General features: G+C 36.0%; 3 protein-coding genes and 1 non-coding gene across 5 annotated transcripts; 2 read left to right on the top strand and 2 right to left on the bottom strand.

Moving 5' to 3' along the window:
• Nucleotides 1-3,467: 3,467 nt before the first annotated feature.
• On the bottom strand, nucleotides 3,468-6,548 carry LOC103868177 (RNA-binding protein BRN1). Of its 2 annotated transcripts, none has more exons than XM_018658715.2 (9): nucleotides 6,148-6,548; nucleotides 5,960-6,042; nucleotides 5,270-5,321; nucleotides 5,087-5,191; nucleotides 4,897-4,976; nucleotides 4,635-4,814; nucleotides 4,241-4,562; nucleotides 4,021-4,164; nucleotides 3,468-3,931 (listed from the first exon to the last, which is right to left on the bottom strand). In XM_018658715.2, the coding sequence occupies exons 1-9, from the start codon at nucleotides 6,323-6,325 to the stop codon at nucleotides 3,750-3,752; spliced, it is 1,326 nt and encodes a 441-aa protein (XP_018514231.2). In that variant the 5' UTR covers nucleotides 6,326-6,548; the 3' UTR covers nucleotides 3,468-3,749. The 2 variants fall into 2 exon arrangements, with proteins under 2 accessions (XP_018514231.2, XP_009144523.3); XM_009146275.3 differs by having other exon boundaries at nucleotides 5,066-5,191; nucleotides 6,148-6,508.
• A 3,223-nt stretch (nucleotides 6,549-9,771) lies between these two features.
• On the bottom strand, nucleotides 9,772-11,219 carry LOC103868274 (mitochondrial substrate carrier family protein ucpB-like). The gene is made up of 7 exons (XM_033285224.1): nucleotides 11,197-11,219; nucleotides 10,878-10,938; nucleotides 10,560-10,796; nucleotides 10,311-10,472; nucleotides 10,174-10,223; nucleotides 9,935-10,070; nucleotides 9,772-9,846 (listed from the first exon to the last, which is right to left on the bottom strand). The coding sequence occupies exons 1-7, from the start codon at nucleotides 11,217-11,219 to the stop codon at nucleotides 9,772-9,774; spliced, it is 744 nt and encodes a 247-aa protein (XP_033141115.1).
• Nucleotides 11,220-11,575: 356 nt separating this feature from the next.
• On the top strand, nucleotides 11,576-12,961 carry LOC103868273 (U1 small nuclear ribonucleoprotein C-like). Its single transcript, XM_033284758.1, has 5 exons — nucleotides 11,576-11,583; nucleotides 11,651-11,693; nucleotides 11,902-11,943; nucleotides 12,028-12,241; nucleotides 12,512-12,961. Exons 1-5 carry the CDS (start codon nucleotides 11,576-11,578, stop codon nucleotides 12,760-12,762), a joined length of 558 nt encoding a protein of 185 aa, XP_033140649.1. The 3' UTR covers nucleotides 12,763-12,961.
• Nucleotides 12,962-13,755: 794 nt separating this feature from the next.
• TRNAP-AGG lies at nucleotides 13,756-13,827 on the top strand. Its single transcript has one exon. It is a non-coding gene; the product is annotated as a tRNA-Pro (tRNA).
• The last annotated feature ends 4,408 nt before the right edge of the window (nucleotides 13,828-18,235 follow it).

Consider the following 18,235-nt stretch of genomic DNA (forward strand, 5'->3'; position numbering starts at 1 on the left):
ACAACCACGACGAATGCTCAGGTATCGCCTTCTAACTTTCAAACTCCTTCTGTTTCTTCCTCCTCTGAGCCCACTGCTCCAACTCAAAATGGGCCGCCACCCACGGCCCAGACTGACCAAGCCCACCAGATAATTTCAACCCATGCTCCCATAATTCCACAATCAAACCCAAATCCTGATGTCTCTCATATCCAAAACGAAAACCAGCAGACCAATCCAAACCAGACCCAAACCGTCCCTCCTGTAAACCCAACTACTGAGATATCAAACCAACAACCTTCCCCAAACCAAACCGAAACCACAAATTCTCAATCCACATCTTCCTCGCAACCTCCTCCTCAACCTGAAATTACCAACTCTCATCCAATGTCTACAAGAGCTAAAAAGGGAATCACCAAGCCAAATTCCAAATACCTTTATGCCATAAATCTTACCGACAATACTGAACCCAGAACCATCATTCAAGCGATTAAAGATGAGAAGTGGAGGAAAGCTGCGACTGCTGAATTCAACGCCCAACTCAACAATCACACTTGGGATTTAGTTCCCAAACCTAAAGGAGATGTGACCATTGTAGGCTGTCGCTGGATCTTCACCATAAAATATAACCCCGATGGAACTATCAAGTGTCACAAAGGTCGTCTGGTCGCGAAAGGCTACAACCAACTGCCTGGTCTTGATTATTCTGAAACATTCAGCCCCATCATCAAGTCTACAATAATTCGAATTGTCCTTGGTGTAGCCGTGGATCGAAACTGGCCGATTCGTCAGTTAGACGTCAACAATGCGTTTTTGCAAGGCACCTTATCTGATGAAGTTTACATGTCACAACCTCCGGGCTTCGTTGATCCAACAAGACCGCACCATGTCTGTCGCCTTAGGAAAGCCCTCTATGGCCTTAAACAAGCTCCGAGAGCCTGGTATGATGAACTGCGATCTTTTCTTATCAGTATTGGATTCACCAACTCTGTCTCAGATACGTCGCTTTTTATTCTCAAAAAGGACAGATCACTCGTATACATTCTTGTATATGTTGATGATATATTGGTCACAGGAAATGATAACTTCATCATTCAACAAACCCTTACGGCATTGGCTCAGAGGTTCTCTGTCAAAGATCATGAAGAACTACACTATTTCTTGGGTATTGAAGCAAAACGAGGACCACAAGGACTTCATCTCAGTCAGAAACGTTACATTCTCGATCTACTTGAACGCACGAACATGCTGGGGGCCAAACCCGTAGCTATCCCAATGGCGACATCTCCTAAACTCACTCTACATTCAGGATCGAGTCTCACAGACCCAACAGAGTATCGCAGGATTGTGGGGAGCCTTCAATATTTAGCGTTCACTAGGCCAGATCTCTCGTACACTGTCAACAAACTGTCACAATACATGCATTCCCCAACATCGGATCACTGGAATGCAGTTAAAAGAGCGCTACGTTACTTGGCTGGCACGGTTGATTATGGTATCTGTCTCAGACGAGGTAACTCTGTATCATTACATGCCTTCTCGGATGCAGATTGGGCAGGAGATGGTGATGATTATGTATCAACAAATGGATATGTAGTTTACATAGGGCATCATCCGGTGTCGTGGTCTTCTAAGAAACAAAAGAGCATCGCTCGTTCTTCCACGGAAGCGGAGTATCGGTCTGTAGCAAACACTTCCTCCGAGTTGATTTGGATCACTTCATTACTTCATGAACTTGGGATTCCACTTACGGGAACTCCAACGATTTATTGTGATAACTTGGGTGCCACATACTTGTGTGCTAACCCAGTGTTTCATTCTCGTATGAAACATGTTGCATTAGATTATCATTTCATCAGGAATCAAGTTCGATCAGGTGCCTTACGTGTGGTTCATGTCTCTACAAAAGATCAACTGGCAGACACTATGACCAAGCCACTTTCAAGACAATCATTCACTTCAGTTATTGGCAAGATTGGAGTGATGAAGCTTCCCCCCTCCATCTTGAGGGGGCGTATTGAGGGACAAGCATCTACATGATTGATATCGTATCATCTAGATTAAGATAGTGAATATATTGTCATTTATTATAATCGTGATACCCTAGCTTCTCTTGATGTATATAACTAGTCTCTGTACATTCTTAATAAACCAATCTCTTCAATATATTCTTACAGGGAGGTCCAGCATGGCTTATAAGATTAATGGGCCATGTGCATATTTTTTTTTCTTCTGAACATTGATGATCAACTAAAAATTTAGACTATTAATTTGTAAGAATTCCAAAAATGAGGATACTATAATAACAAAAAAAATTAAAATTAAAATTAAAATGCGGGATCATGTACTTGTGTATATTGTCAGCACATCTTGAGAGCCGGCACTGCTGTTCACTGTAGCAGAGTCACTGTTCATCGAAAAAAAAAGATCCAGAAAGATAGAAGACAGAGGAAATAAATCACAGAAGACTACATGTGAATTCAGATCCTTGTTTGAATAGGCCTGGAAATTTGAATCATAGCCCGCAGGCCCCATTCCGTTTGGCCCGCCGTGGGGCTGGTGCAGGTCGAGTGTTTTGAAAAAATCGATTTGCGGGTGCGGATTAAAACTATTTTATGCGGAGCGGGTGCGAGTTGGTGGATTTTGATTCGCGGGTATCCGCCAACCCGCAAAATTAAAAAAAAGTCTGTTTTCAAAAACATATATATTTTTTAATAAAATATGAATTTTCTTTAGAAATAATTATTTTTTAAAATAATATAAAAAATTATTTATAAATATGTTATTTTATAGAAAAACTAATATAATAATTATTTTTAAATTAAAAATATAACACACAGGTCCCGCGGATTACCTGCAAAATAAAGTAGGGCGGATGCGGGTATTAGTTTATTTCTTTGTGGGTTGAGCGGGTCAAAATTTGAAAAAAAAAAAGAGTTAACCCGTGGATTGGCGGGTCGAGTGGGGCGGGTTGACCCGCAAACCCAATCCTATGCTTGAGTAAGAGTCTATGTGTTTAGTGATTGATACTCCTAATATTTAGCCTACACTTTGCAGAAATGAGGTCAGTAGAGGAGTATGTCAAGCGCTAATAGTTGTGTTCTGGGTTGGATGATATGGTTGCTAAGCTAGGATTTAGTACATTGAAATGCTTCTGAAGTTGGCATTGATTCAATGTAGCTTGCATCATTGCAAAGTTGAAGGTAGTAGTTTTAAAGATATGTAAATCCCTGCAATTTTCAAACCTCTTTCATATGATTTTTTTTTTTTTTTTTTTGTAACAAACTCTTTCATATGATTATTCTATCTTTTGTTTGAAGGTAAACAAAAGATAAGTCTGAAGAAATTGATAAACTACTCACACATAATTAAGTAAGACATAAACATAAATTGAATGAATTGCATGAATAGATAGAGTGTTTTTTTTTTGGATAACGGTGAATCTCTCTACTTAAAACAACAAATTATACCATTAAAAAAAAACTAAAGAGAAAATTCAATGAATTTAATGTTAATAAATCATAAAATGTCTACATGAATTTCAATGATGCATAAATTACAAATTGTTATTTGCAGAAATTAAAAAAAAAAAAAAAAAAAAATGAAAAAAGATGATTCATTTGCAGAGGAAGTTATAGATTCTGGTTTGATTTAAGAGATTTGGAGTTATACACAGATGCATGCATCTATTCAAGATTGGTCCAATTCTTTGGTCGACTCATTAGCCCGACCTTTTGTTTTTTCTTGTAGTTGAGAAGAGTTGTATGAGTTTAACTACTCTGTTGGCCGTTGTTGTTGTTGTTGTTGTTGTTGTTGTTGTTGTTGTTGTTGTTGTTGTTGTTGTTGTCGTCTCTCTTAAGCTGGACTTTCAATTTCTTACCGCCTAAATGGCGACCGTTCATCATGTTAATAGCGTTCTGAGCAGCTGCTTGTGAGTCATAACTAACAAAACCTGCAACCAACAACAACTTGTGAGTCATTCACTTCACCATTTACAATGACCAATCTTTAGTACCAAACTAAAGAGAGAGCAGAGCTTACCAAAACATTTGCTTACACCAGTGGCTTTGTCTACAAACACCTTAGCGCTCAGAACCATACCGTAAGGTTGAAACGCAGCAGCGAGTTCTTGATCCCCATATTCACGAGGTATGTTATAGATAAACAGATTCGCACCTTCTGGACCTGAAGAGCCAAACATAATGTTTAAGGTCTAAAGAAATAGAAGAGAATAGAAAAGAATAAGGTACTTCACACTAACCTTCGGTTTGAGATTGAACCACAGAACTCAAACCGATTCCTAATGGTGTTGACCCGCCAGGTGATATGGATCCAGGAGAGCTACTTAGAGGGCGAGGATTCATAATCCCTCTAGGATAAGCCAATGGATAAGGGAGACCTCTCACAGGGGGATAGCCAGAGCCCATGTAGTTTGCTGGAGGCAAAGGAAAGTTCCTACGGGCCAAGCGAGGTGGCACAGAGTCAGGTGAGGTTCTTTGCAGCGCGTTGCTATTACCTAGATTGGGTAATGGAGCTTGGTTCTGAATTGGTGGTAGCATGTAGCCATAAGTTCCAGGAGCTTGCTGTGGAATATGAAAAGGAGGAACTTTTATAAGTTATGATTTTGAATGAAACATATGTTATAGCTCGCTTACGTGGTAACCATATCCATTATATGGTGGAGCATAGCTCATGGGTAATGCTCCAAACAATGAGGGGTTTGTTGGATCAGCGGTAGCTAATCGAGTGAGGTGAGATTGAGCCTTTTGAAGTCTCCTTGTGTGTCTCTCCCTTTCTGTGTCTGCCCATTTGACAACTAAAGGAACAGTTGAACCCTAAGAAGAAATCAAACAATAAAGTGATGAAACTGTCACAGGAGGAAAGGTGAGTTAACAAAAAGTAATAAAAGCAAATCACCTCCATTTTGTGTTTTCCATTGATGGATTCCATGGCAGAAACAGCTTGTTCTTTTGTCTCATACTTGAGAAAAGCACAGCCTAACAAAAAAATACACACACAAAAGGTTATCAAAACAACGGAGAAAAAAACAGAAAGAAGAAGACAACACAGAAAATGGGTTTAAAACCTTTGCTTGTTTGTTGAGCACCTCTTAGAATCTGTAGATCCTTTATGGTGCCGTGCTTGGAGAATAACGATAGAAGTTCAGCTTCAGAGACATTCTTTGGAAGCATACCGACAAAAAGCTTGTGCTCTGCATTGTAGAATAAAAGAATTAATAAAAGAAGAATCACATAGAAGCAGTTCTAACAACAGATGATGGCGGCATCACCTAGCCTTTCCAGTTCGCCATCTGCATACTTTACTTGCAATAGACTGGCTGCCTGAGAAACATTATTTAAAAAAAAAACAAGGCACGTTAGAGAACGATAAGCTTTGATTATCATCCCAAAGTTTACCTATAAAGCCCACAGAAAAAGAAAAACAAATTAATAATGTTGCGAAAACAAACACAAAAATTCATCATTTCAGACCAATGATGTCACAAGATTCATCATAATTTCAAACAAATTAACATATTACATCTTGTGACAATAATTATTCAGGTTTTTCGTAAGAAGCAAGGATCAAACTAATAATCTGTTTCGGTTAAGGACCCATTTCTAGTAATTTTACTAGAAATATTTAATTGGTTTCAGTTTCTTGGGTTTGAAGACACCATTTCAGACCAATGACAGAAGATTCCGACAAAGCGGACCCTTAGACTCGGTTCTGATTTGGGAAACACCTAAATACAGAAAGGGAACGCTTCGTTGGAAGCATGTATACAAATCAAAACTTGCCTATTCTGGAAATAAACAGAAACCCAAAACCAAGTACAATAGTAAATTAAAAACAATTCACGAGATTCTTAAAACCTGACTCTGAATAAATATGAAATTCAATTATAGAAGCTTCATCAATACTTATTCAAGAATCTTAACAAAATAAATCCCCGGAAGAAGAAATAAAAAAAACATACACCAGGTAATGTCTTCTTGTTATGACAAGCATTGACCAGCTTATCTGCTTCCTCTCTCGATGGACATATTACAAAACAACATCCTAAATCACGAGGATGACCCAAAACAAAGGTTAGGGTTTCGAAATAATTCAAATAAATCTCGACGAATCACATTGAAAGAGAAACAGAGAGAATGAGAAATAAACCTCGAGAGGCGCGTGTGATCTTGTCCTTAATGATGTTAACCTCGTCGACGACAGCGAACTCTTGAAACAATGTAAGGAGTTGAGATTCCGACATGTGTTTCGGTATTTGTCCCACGAAAACCTTAACGCTCTCTTCTTCTTCTCCTCCTTCATTCTTCTCCCTATTTTCTTCCGCCATTGTTGTCTCCGTCTTCTCCTTCTTCTCTCTCTCTCTATTTGACAAAATGGTCGTCTCTCTCTCCTGTCGTCTTCTCCTTCTCTCTCTCCCTGCAATATTTTTGTTTCTAAGAAAAATATTTGTTTTTTAAATCAATTATGAAGGAGAGGAAGAAAATGGTGGAATTTTGATAAGCTGGAATTAAACTAAAAATGCTGACAACCTAATTTAAACCCTTTCTGTTACTACTTATTTACGATAATTGCCATTGACAGCTGTACAAAGGGGAAGGCCAAGCTTTATGATGCGAGGAAAACACTTGGGATTCTTTTGTCTTGTTATGAGATTGCAACCCGAACTTACTATATTGCCCTGCCCGTTACCCGGTTTGTGTGGTTGTTTTTTCTGTTTCTCTCTCTGTTTCCTTTATTGGTTCGAAATAGATAATTGTAGTCAAACTTGTTTACCTTTCTTTCCCTACATCAACTTCTATTGTTTAGTTAAAAGATGGAGGGGAAGCTGTCAGTTTTATAACCTACTGTGTATTTTTGTATAAGGCTCACATTTCCAAAACTCTAATTGAATAATGGAATTAAATACTCCCACTTTCAATATAATGAATATTTTAACTGTTTCACACATATTAATAAAATATTTAATAAATGCATTTTTAATTATTTTTTCCGTAAATCTAAACCAATAAAAATTTAATAAGTACAATTAAGTTTTTTGAAATTTACAGTTGATTCTTATTAGTTAACAAAATATGCATTAAAAATACAAAAAATGTATCTTTTTGTAATAATTTATTTTTGTAAAACATGCAAATTATGAAACGGAGGAAGTGTAAAACAAGATGTCATCATTTCTTCTGAATATTTTTCTTTTGTTTCAATATCTTTCTTTAAATAAATGTTAAGACTAGATTAACTATTAAATCAAATCTATAATCAGGGTTGTGCCTGAATGAAAGCAAGTAAAGCATGTGCTTGGGACCTTAGATATAACTTATGTACTTAAAGGGACAATTATTTGACAAATCTTCCCTAGATCAGTTGGCTACAAGAGCATTTAGTAGGCCTAAAGGTTACAAGTTCGATTGCCCTTCAACCTTAGATAAGGATTGATTTTTAGTTTTCACTAATTCATTGCAAAATGACCATATAATTATTTTGTGGTTGGGGTCCATGTGATGTCACGACTGTATCTATAATCCTAAGTAACATAGAAGTAGAAATAAATACACTAAAACGAAATGTGTGGAAAGATGGAATCGTGATTTTGAATTAAAAAAAAAAAACTGAAAACATTTTGGCAATATATATATATATTGACTTGGTTTATTTACACAATTTTAAGTTTAACTAATTGGGAATGATATTAATTAGGGTTTTTGACTTATCAAAATAACAAATGTGTGCATATTGTTATTAATTATTTATAGAATATGCTCTAAAATAAAGTCTTTTACACATTTTCAAAACAAAATCGTGAGTTTTTAAAACAAAAACGCAATTTTTTATTGAATTTTCAAGATGAAATTTTCATGAAACGAGTTTTCAATGCTTTTTCGCGTGTTTCCACCTTCAACCATGCTTCAATACAACCTAGCTATAATCTCCAAATGATAAAAAAGTCAATCAATCACTTCTAAATTGTCAAAAAAAATCAATAATATAACCAAATGTGTGCACCATTTCACCAAAGATCTTTATAGTTTTAAAGTAACAAAAAATAAAAACAATATGCAAAGACTAGGAAACAATATCATCTTCATAATAATTTTTAACATCTAAAACTAGAGTTATCATCATATTTTACTATTTTACGTAAAACACATATAAAATCAAATTGATCGATTCAAATCTTATATCAATGTTAGTTCCTTTGAAAACCTTATCTATGTTTTCCAGTGTCCAGCAAAAAAAACATGTTGTGTTAATCAATTGAGAACTGAAAACTGAACCAGAACCAAATTAACAAAGCCAAAACTTAATCCAACCAGTGCTCACAAATATTCGAATGTTTCTTATATATATCGAACCAAAAACTGAAACCGACCAAGAACCAAATAGGCACATGAATATGCAAAACATATGTTTTATTTTTAAATATTTAAATATCCTAAAATACTATTTATAAAATAAATTATCTTAAAATTTTGAATTACTCAAAATGTGTTATCTTAATTATCTAATATTTTTAAACGAATAACGCGAATACCTGATATTCAACCCAAAAAACAAATATCACTTTTTATTTGTGTTATTCGAAATTGTCCAAAAATCAGTACCGAACTGAAACCAAACTGAAAATGAATGCCTAACCAAATAAATGGTACACTGTTTAAAGCTGATAACCAGGAACTTTGCGCCCTCAAATTTCAACATTTGCAGCTGTATCCTCTAAACGAATCAACTCCTCAAGACTTGGCTACTTAATTCTTAATTATTATAGTTAAGATGTCCCTTTTTAAAAGTGAAAAAGAGATCACTTTAAAAACATTCTTTTAATGTAAATGGATAAGCGCGAAAAGAGTTTGACCGTAGCTCTCAGTAAAAGAGGATCACAACTGAAACATCAATGTCCAAGGGCAAAATGGTCAGATCAAAGCAGAAAGAATGGCAAAACCGTGATTAAATCGTAAACTAAGGGACAAAACATTTGCATGACAGACTGTCCCGCCAACGCGACCAGAAAACAAAAGACTCGAGCAGCTCCAACTTGCTCCTTTCTCCACGCCACAAAATTAAATTTCTCTTCTATTTCCAACAAATAGACCCCTGAAATCTTTCGTCTTTCACATAATAGCCCTACAAGTTTTTAACGTGCATGTTTACATCATTGTCGACAACCAACTTCCACCATGACAAATCTAATAATTATTGTTTTGTTTGGATAATTAGTTGTAATCAATTATAAAAAAAGTGTGTGTTTCAAAAAAAATAATATATTCTTCGTGATAGAGACACACTTTTGAAACATATAAGTGATTTCGACATAACCACTACGCATATATTTTTATTTGAATTCAGTGCCTATCCGATCTTATTAAGAAGACAATATAAACAACAACAAAAAGTACTTAACCTTTTCTTTATAATTTTCTTTTTTGTCAAGAAATCTTTTCTTTATAATAAAAGTTGATTCTAAGGCTTCCAATGGTGAACAAGATTGTGATTCCACAAAATTAGACGGTTGATAAATATAAATAAACCTAAGACAATTAACAAATAATAATTAAAATTTTGTGGTGAATAACAAGCTCACGTACTCTTAATTTTATTTTCTTCAAAATTGGAGTAGAACTTAAACTTGAACCGGACCGAACCCTCGAGTGGCTACATTGTGTGAAGTCCAACGAGTGATCTTAGCTTCTCGCAGAGTATGAACGTGATCATCGTTTGTGGTCCAAGCCGAACGTAAATAGCGAAAAAACGTTTAATTTATTTTACTAAGAACTGTTTCTATATATCCTCAAGAAATGATATCTTTTTGTCTAACCCTTTGTAAAGTGCCATAGATCCTTCTTTGCGAACAACCTGAAGGATGAAACATAGATATAGAACATCAACGTTCAACACAAGTAACTCCCAGTGAGAGTATATACTAAAATGTATATTACATTACCTTGTAACCACAGTGAAACCCGTTTTTGTAGATTCTGGAGCTTCCGGAATCATGATGCATCATCATCAAGCGGGTTTTAATCATGTCCATGGAAGCAGTTATCAGCGTGCTTACTACCCCTGCAACCACACTTGAGCTTCATTCAGCAAGTGGTAGATTAGTTAGTTTCTGCCCATTTATCTGATTTTGTTACCCGAATGTGTAAAAGTAGAATTGGGCAGTGGTTGTAAAACTTTTACCATAAATGAAGATGAAACCCTTCTTCCAAAGAAGTTTGTATAACCAGAATCTGCAGTTACAAAAAACATTAGGTGCTCGAATGTTAGAAAGCCGCAACCTTCTTTTGAATCAATCATAGGTTAGTCTTAAATATGACCCGCTTTGTTTCGTCGTATGTTGCAAGCTGTGAGGCAGTTAGTGCTGCAGCTCTAACCATGGCAGGACCAAATCCTTTCCACAAAGCTCCTATGCCTCCTATAGAGACTATTTCCCGCACTTGTGCCATGGGAACTGCATTTGGATTCATCTGCAACCTTACCTAACAGAAAGCCAGCAGGTTGTTACTTGACAACCTTACCTAAGAATGAGCAGCATAATCTAACAAATTCTTAAGTTTTCCACCTACCTTGACAACTTCAACCGGGTTGGTTAATGCAGTGGAGAAGGCCCCAGCAAATTCTCCTGATGCTATCTTGACCAAGACAGTGGTAGACCCAAACGCCCAATCGAAAGAAACCTTGGTGGGTTCGTATAGTCCCAATCTGAGACCACCGTAAAACCCTGATCTAGTGAGAGAAGGAGTCAAACCCAAGTACAAAGACCTAGGCCCTTCATTCTTCAGTAGTTGAAGAAAGATTCCAGTCTGAAACATAAGAACATTTCAAAGAGTTATAAACTCTACCATCAAGAGGACACAGTACATGTTTCATCAAGACATTATTACCATTCCGATTAAAGGGCTCTTTGTCCAACATGCTGCATCTGCAATCCTTCTTTCAATACATCTGAAAACACAAACAAGGAGAGAAACCATTTAGGATGAATATATTATGATGGAAGGGCAACCACTTTCTTCTGTGATATCTTGTCAGTCCCTAACTTTAAAAAAATCCCACATCATATGTCCAAAGTAGTTGAGACAAGACTTATGCACTGACCAAGTATTCTGTTGCTACGTTATACAAAGATGACTATCCTAAGAGGAAACTTGAAAATCCATCACACTACTAGTGCTAAAAACCTACACATAGGTCATCGATTACCTGAATTTTTGGTTTTGGTTCATGTTCGGTTATTAGTTTTGAACCGATAGGCACATTTCCAAATTAACTCCTTCTTATTGCAACTAAACCGATTTAAACCAATATTCGAACTGAAATAAACAAACAAATGGAATGGTATCTCCGATCATCGTTAAAAATAAATAAATATTATCTTGGAAAATGGAATCTATCCTCTTTTATATACATCGTCTCAAAACGGGTCAGGCGCCCTTTTTAATTGAGATACTTCTCAGGTCAATAATAGCCGTCAGATATCTTAAATAAATCTGTACCATTGGATTGACAAATCATCTTCCTACCTCCCCCCGAGTTCCTGTCTCTCTCACTCACTCGCAAGGTTCGTGGAATCTTCAGAACGATGCCGAGGTATAGGGTTCGAGATCTCCATACATGTAGTTCGTTTTTGGTTTTGATTACTTGACTTTTTTCGCAGGTATTACTGTGATTATTGCGATACTTATCTCACGCACGATTCCATAAGTCTTCTTAACCTACCTTTAGGTTTCCGATTTAAAAGCAGTAGGGTTATTCACCTGGTACATTGGTTCGATTCTTGCATTTGGCTTGGCTCGGCTACTTAATTGTTACTAGGAATCAAGCTTCTGTTTTGTGGTGAAGATTATTTTTCTTTGTTAAATGGTGTTATTATTAGCTCAAGTTTGTATTTTTATTTATATTTTTCAGCCATCGGTGAGGAAGCAGCACAATGCTGGTTACAAACACAAGGTTATATAAACAATCAATCCATAATGTTTTTATGTTTTTGCTTGGTGTATGTTCTTTTAATAAAGTTTTGATTATGCTCTTCAGGCGAATGTGAGAATATACTATCACCAATTTGAGGAACAACAAACCCAAAGTCTGATTGATCAGAGGATTAAAGAGCATCTTGGCCAAGTTGGTGGTGTGTTTAATCAGCAGCATATGCTCGCTAGACCTCGCCTTCCTATGATGCCACCACCTGGAACTATGCCTATGGGGATGCGACCTCCTCTCCTGCCTAGACCCATGATGCCTGCTCAAGGTAGTTTCTGTTAACAACTTGCTTGGTTTAGGAAGTAACACTATCGTAGCAAGTAATACTTAGAAAAGACTAGTGATGAGAAATAAGTTTAGTGAAGAACTGCATCTATATAGGTGGGTCGAGAAGCATGTATCATGATGACTATTATGTAATAGGTTTAGTGAAGAATCCATTTTTTAGAATCATGTTGTTTCATATCTAGATGTTTCAGTTCTTCTTTGCATTCAGTTGTTTTTTGAATTGACATGTAATCCTTTGTACTTCTGCCAGGTTACATGCCTCCTCCGGGAGTACCACAGATGATGGCACCGCCTGGTGCTCCTCTACCTCCACCTCCACAGAACGGTATGCTGAGGCCACCAGGAATGGCTCCAATACCAGGTCAAGGTGGTGGACCACCACCCAATTATAATGGACTTCCTCTTCCTCCGCCTCCTCCTCCGTATCCTACAAATCCAGCTGCTGCTTCAACAATCCAAACCCGGGTGCTGAGTCTCCTGAAAGCCATGAGTAGAGTTTAGGTCTGATGTGTCATTTTTATCCTCTTGTTTAATATAGTACAAAATCCAATACATGTGAAGATGTTTAGAAGTAATGCATAACTCTCATGTGATAGATTCAATTTTTGTGTAGAATGATTGAGAGCTAAAAGTATTGACTTGTTGTGGTCTCTTAAAACAAACAGGTAAGATTTATGAAAGACTTGATCAAATGGCTTCATTCATTGTTTGAAGTCTTGAACCAACCAAGTGGATGTGTTGCTTTAAAATTTGTGTTTCTTTTGCCTACAATTTAGAAGAGACGATCCCTGCAACAATGACTTGTGCCATTAATTTTTCAATCCAAACTCATTGATTGACATGAAAAGGCTTGTCTTGTCCCACATAGCTGAGCTATAGCACCTCAAACTTTTTCCTAGGAGGGGGACGGGATGCCTTTGCGTAAGATGTGATCTTTTGGCCTGGAACGGCTTCCATTCACATAAGTTGAGAAGGCATGTGTTACAAGAAGCAATTAAGGCTAGGATCTTAGGAGACATAACCGATTACAAAGGTAGAGATGATAATGCCACACATGTGTTCCTTAGCATGATAATTATTCGGCAGATAACTCTGTCATTGTAGAAGTTAACTCGCCTTTCTTTACCCCGTTATCATGGTCTGTAACATCATCAGACTGATCACTATCTCATCATGGTTGGACTGATGGGATTGGCCATGGATCTATCATCATCAATCAGCAACATGGATTCATCAATTGGCGCTCTGTATCTTGAATTTCCATATATCCAATATCTCAAGCCGGGAAAGTTTGTTCATCCGTCACCTAAAATATGAATCTATCATCTCAAATCTACAATACTGTGAACAGATAGTTGGAATCCGTACTCACTATGATCAGAATTCAGAGGAAGGGGGATGAGAGGAGAAAATATATCAGACTTGTTTTGAAAAGCGCAATCCATCATATTTTATGCATTCTGTCTTTTTAAGTATTAGTAAAAGTATCAACAAGGGCGTTTGGTCTAGTGGTATGATTCTCGCTTAGGGTGCGAGAGGTCCCGAGTTCAATTCTCGGAACGCCCCTAACTTTTTTTTATTGTCCTTCTCTTTGCCACCGTATTTCCGTCTACCCATGCTCTCTCTCTATTTGTTATCCCTTTGTAGTCAGCTACATTTCAAATTAGAAAACCCTATTTTCATTATCCAATTCACAAATATTATATATACTAGGTTAAGATCCGCGCCTTGCGCGGGATGAATAATATACATAAATTATTTTTAAATATTATATATTTTTTACATATTATGAAATAATGAATAATTAAAAATTTAGTATCTATTACGTATATAATTAAATTGATAGAAATACTTAAATAAATTTTATTTATTCAGACAACACTTTTTTTCTATTTTATATGTTATAAAATTAAGTTTAAATGATAATAACATAGATATATAGTACATTTTTAATATTGACTTCTGTTAAAAAATATTTTATACTCATATTATTTTTGATCGTTTGTATTTATTTGTAACAAAAATTTTAAATCAATGATAACAATAAAAAATTTATGGGATGTTTAATAGTTTTAGTAATTTATAATTTTAAAAACATTCAATGCAAAGTTTAAAATCTAAATATTAAACTGTCAAAAATTGTTCAAAATGTTTATCAAAAAAATTTCAAATCAAATTCTAAATTAAAATACTTATGTATTTTATATGGTATATAATTTATTTTTTTAAAATCTTAATATGCATATATATAATATCTATTAAATGAGACTTCCTACTTATGTAATTTTGTAATCATTTGTATCTTGTTATAACATAAATTTTAAACCATGGATCACAAAATTTTCAGTGTGAGATTTTTAACAATTTTAGTCATTTATATTCGTTTTTTAAAATTCAAAATATAACATATACGAAAAAAATTAAATTTTGATTATATAGTTAATGTGGTTGTTTAATTTATTTTAAAATAAATTAAAAATGATAGAGAATAGACTGATTTTTATCAAATATTTATTATTCAAAATCATTAATTGTCATATATACTTTAGCCACATTATGTAATTCTGTGATTTTTATTTTATGAAACAATGAAGAACATTTATGATTAATTTATGGTTAGTTTAATAAAAAACTTATTATATATTTATATGGATCAACATATTTTTTTAAGGATTCTAAGAATGATTGTGGTGATGACATGTGGCTACAAAAATATGTCTTGACTTGCATGTTGATCTGTAGCAAGATCTCTTGTATTTTCATTTTCTAACTTTCCCAAGCAACCCTCTCAAGTTTGTTTCTTTTTCTTTCTTAATCAAAGCACAAATACGAATCTTATTAATTAAAAACACCACTTCAATAAGTCTTACAGTTGATAACAAAAAAAACTTTTTTACGAAACATTTGTCTTTTCTAGACACTCTTCTTCCCGTTCCTACCAGGCTTGCCTCGTCCGCGCTTTCCTAGCATCACTTTTCATCCTCTTATCCACTCTCTTCTGACCTTTCCCAACCTTGACACCAACTCCTTTTCTAGACACAACAACTTTCTTAGGCTTCCTTGTCTTTACTGCTTTCTTGTACAACTTGTCTATCATCCGTCCTTTGAATGGTTTGATATCAGTGGCGGATCTAGAAATAATTATTGTCCGAGGCAGAACTATAAAACACTGTAATATATTTATAATTTTGAATTTTCAACCGGGGGATTATAAAAAATCAGCACAAAAATACACGAATTTTAAAATTTATGGTGGGCAGCTGCCCCCCCCCCCCCCCCCCCCTCTACCCATGCTGTAGTTCCGCCACTGTTTGATATATCCGCGTGTCAGATATTGTGTTTGCCTTCTTCCTCACCGATCTTTTTGCCGCGGCTCACTTCTTCCGCACCTTGGCCTCCACCACTTTTTTGCCGGACGAACGTTTATCTCTCTGAACTGAGCTTTCACCACATTTACTTCTTCTTTCGTAATGGGTTTTGTAAAATCGAGATACAGCGAAAACACAAGGCACAAAGTAATTCCAAGAACTCGTATATCTTTTATTAGAAATCATTTACACAATCTCTTACAGACTTGTTTGATCTGAATTACACAACTCGACACAGATCGATTTCTAACACACCCAACTTGCTTGACTCAACACCTGTTGATCAAGTCTACCAATTCACTCAGCTATGAAACCCCAAAACCCTTTGTGTTTCTCTCTGAGAATTACAATATGAAAGCTCTAACTCTAATCTTAGGTAAAGCCACAATATATATCAAATAATCTTTTCCTATTATCTAATATAATATTTTCTACATTTTAGCCTCACTAAATCTTCCAATTTGTGATCTAATAACATTTCTTTAATGCTTATTTCGTCAACCAAGCATATGAAAATATCACACATCATCGCAGCTTGACGTTTCTTTTTTTATTCTCCGAAGCATGTGTCACACATTACTCTCCATGTGTAACACATGTACACGAACCAAAACTCCACCACTGCAGCAACCTATCAAACTCCAAGTTCTTGAGCTTACATTCTCCCCCTTTTTCATTGAGTTTTACAACTCAAGCTCAATAACCTCTAAGCACAATATGCATCATACATTCAACCATTCGAGTGTATGACACATTGGTATGCTCGTGTGACACACCTTTCGTAAACTTGGGATACAGATCATTTTTAGCTATCCATACCTGTCCATACCTTCTAGGTTCCACATAACAAAGGTCCATCCTCCAAGCTCGCTCAATCTGGTTTCTCTGAGAATAACAGAAAGCAACACTATGTCCAATCTTACCACAAAAGTGACAGCCATTCCTTCGATTAGTAACAACTTTTATATCTTGTATCTTTGGAATCACAATCTTTACTTGAGTTTCATCCTTTCGTACAGCTGAAACAGGTGGGACTGAGCGTTTTACAAACTTGATTTCTTCATTCTTGTCAGCCGTGTGAGAACTAGTTCCATGACGACCTCCTTTTCTACAGAACAAGCCTCCATTCCCACAAGCTGTGTTTTGATTCTCTTTAGTCTTTGTCACTGATCCTGATTTTTCTTCAGCTGTTGGTTTGTCATCTGATTTTACTTCATCTTTTATGAACCTTATTCCTCCGTCTCGTCATAATCTTGTGAAGTCGATCCTTGATAACCCAAACCCCAATTAATTTTTGGAGACTGCCCTATTGACAAGATATGATCCAGACTTGCTGATCCAGTGTTCAACATTCTTATTTTCTTGTAGTTCTCAGTAAGGTGTCTTTCCAGAAGTTGAGTCTTCTCTAGTTCTTGATTCAACATCTGTTTCATCTGATGAAACTTTATTTCAGACTCTTGTTGAACTCGGTTCTGCTCTGCGATAACTCTCTTAATAGATTGAAGCTCATCGTCCTCATCAGTCCCTGTCATCCTACACTTTGATTCACCCTTAGTGTCAATTTGTTCCATCTCTAGGATGTTGACTTGAGCTTTTAACATAGCTTTATCCTTGATGAGTTGCAAGTTTTCGTGACTGAGTTCTGCAAACTTACCAAAGAGAACCTGGCACTCAGCTGCAAGATCCGCATGTAGATCACTTTATGTATCACTGTGTGACGCATCAGAATTGGTGTGTGAGACACATGACGCATGAAATTCACCTTTAGTGATGTCTTTTTCAGACCCCATAACTCCATGAAGAGCCACAAAATTTAGAGCATCTTCTTTTCTCTCTGGCTTCTTATCACTGCAACTTCTCATCATCTTCATCTTCTTTGTATTCACACACTCTAATTTTATGTGCCCATAACCATTACATCCATTACACTTGATTTCTTTTCTCTTGAATGATGGACAATCTGTTTTAACATGTCCAATATCATGACAATTAAAACACACCCCTCCCTGCATGTTATGTCTTTCTTCTTCTCTAGGCAGTCTGTCGTTGGACATCTTATCCAAAAGATTCATGGTTTCTTCAAGTTTCTGAATCATCAGGTGAATAGATTCTTCAAGTTTTTGAGCTTTTTGGATGTCTTCATCAACTGTAACTCTAGAGTCTTGAGCAGGCTTTGAAAACTTAGATTCCAATTCCATCTCTTCAGCCTTTAATATCCCCACTACCTCAGCAAACTTGAGTTCATCAGTGTTCATCGTCAAGTTTATTGCTGCTTTATGTGCTGCAAACTTAGTAGGTAAACATTGCAAAAGTTTTTTCACTAATTTTGCATCTTCGTATTTTTTACCTAAAACTTGTGTTTCATTGGCTATGGAGCTAAGCTTTGCACATAATTCTCCTATCTTCTCATCGTCACTCATCCTTATGTCTTCAAACTGTGATGCAAGCAAGTCCAATCTTATCCTCCTAACATTCGCAGTACCCTCAAACGCATTTTGTAGTATATCCCAAGCCTCCTTAGCTGATTCACAACCCTGTAATTTTTAAGAACATACACTTTTGGTTTGGTTTGGATCAGCTGATTTGGTTTGGTTCCAGTTTTTTTG

The sequence above is a fragment of the Brassica rapa genome, chromosome A02, assembly GCF_000309985.2.
Source record: "Brassica rapa cultivar Chiifu-401-42 chromosome A02, CAAS_Brap_v3.01, whole genome shotgun sequence".
Taxonomy (NCBI): Eukaryota; Viridiplantae; Streptophyta; class Magnoliopsida; order Brassicales; family Brassicaceae; genus Brassica; species Brassica rapa.

Excerpts from the sequence above, each read along its gene's own strand:
- LOC103868177 (XM_009146275.3), bottom strand. The coding sequence starts at position 6,325 with ATGGCGGAAGAAAATAGGGAGAAGAATGAAGGAGGAGAAGAAGAAGAG. Across the intron at positions 5,322-5,959 it reads ACAAGAAGACATTACCTGGT|GCAGCCAGTCTATTGCAAGT; the intron begins GTATGTTTTTTT and ends AATGTTTCTCAG. Across the intron at positions 4,563-4,634 it reads ATAATGGATATGGTTACCAC|CAAGCTCCTGGAACTTATGG; the intron begins GTAAGCGAGCTA and ends CATATTCCACAG.
- LOC103868274 (XM_033285224.1), bottom strand. The coding sequence starts at position 11,219 with ATGAACCAAAACCAAAAATTCAG. Across the intron at positions 10,224-10,310 it reads CATACGACGAAACAAAGCGG|ATTCTGGTTATACAAACTTC; the intron begins GTCATATTTAAG and ends TTGTAACTGCAG. Across the intron at positions 10,071-10,173 it reads GGGTTTCATCTTCATTTATG|CTCAAGTGTGGTTGCAGGGG; the intron begins GTAAAAGTTTTA and ends TGCTGAATGAAG.
- LOC103868273 (XM_033284758.1), top strand. Across the intron at positions 11,944-12,027 it reads ATGCTGGTTACAAACACAAG|GCGAATGTGAGAATATACTA; the intron begins GTTATATAAACA and ends TATGCTCTTCAG. Across the intron at positions 12,242-12,511 it reads ACCCATGATGCCTGCTCAAG|GTTACATGCCTCCTCCGGGA; the intron begins GTAGTTTCTGTT and ends TACTTCTGCCAG.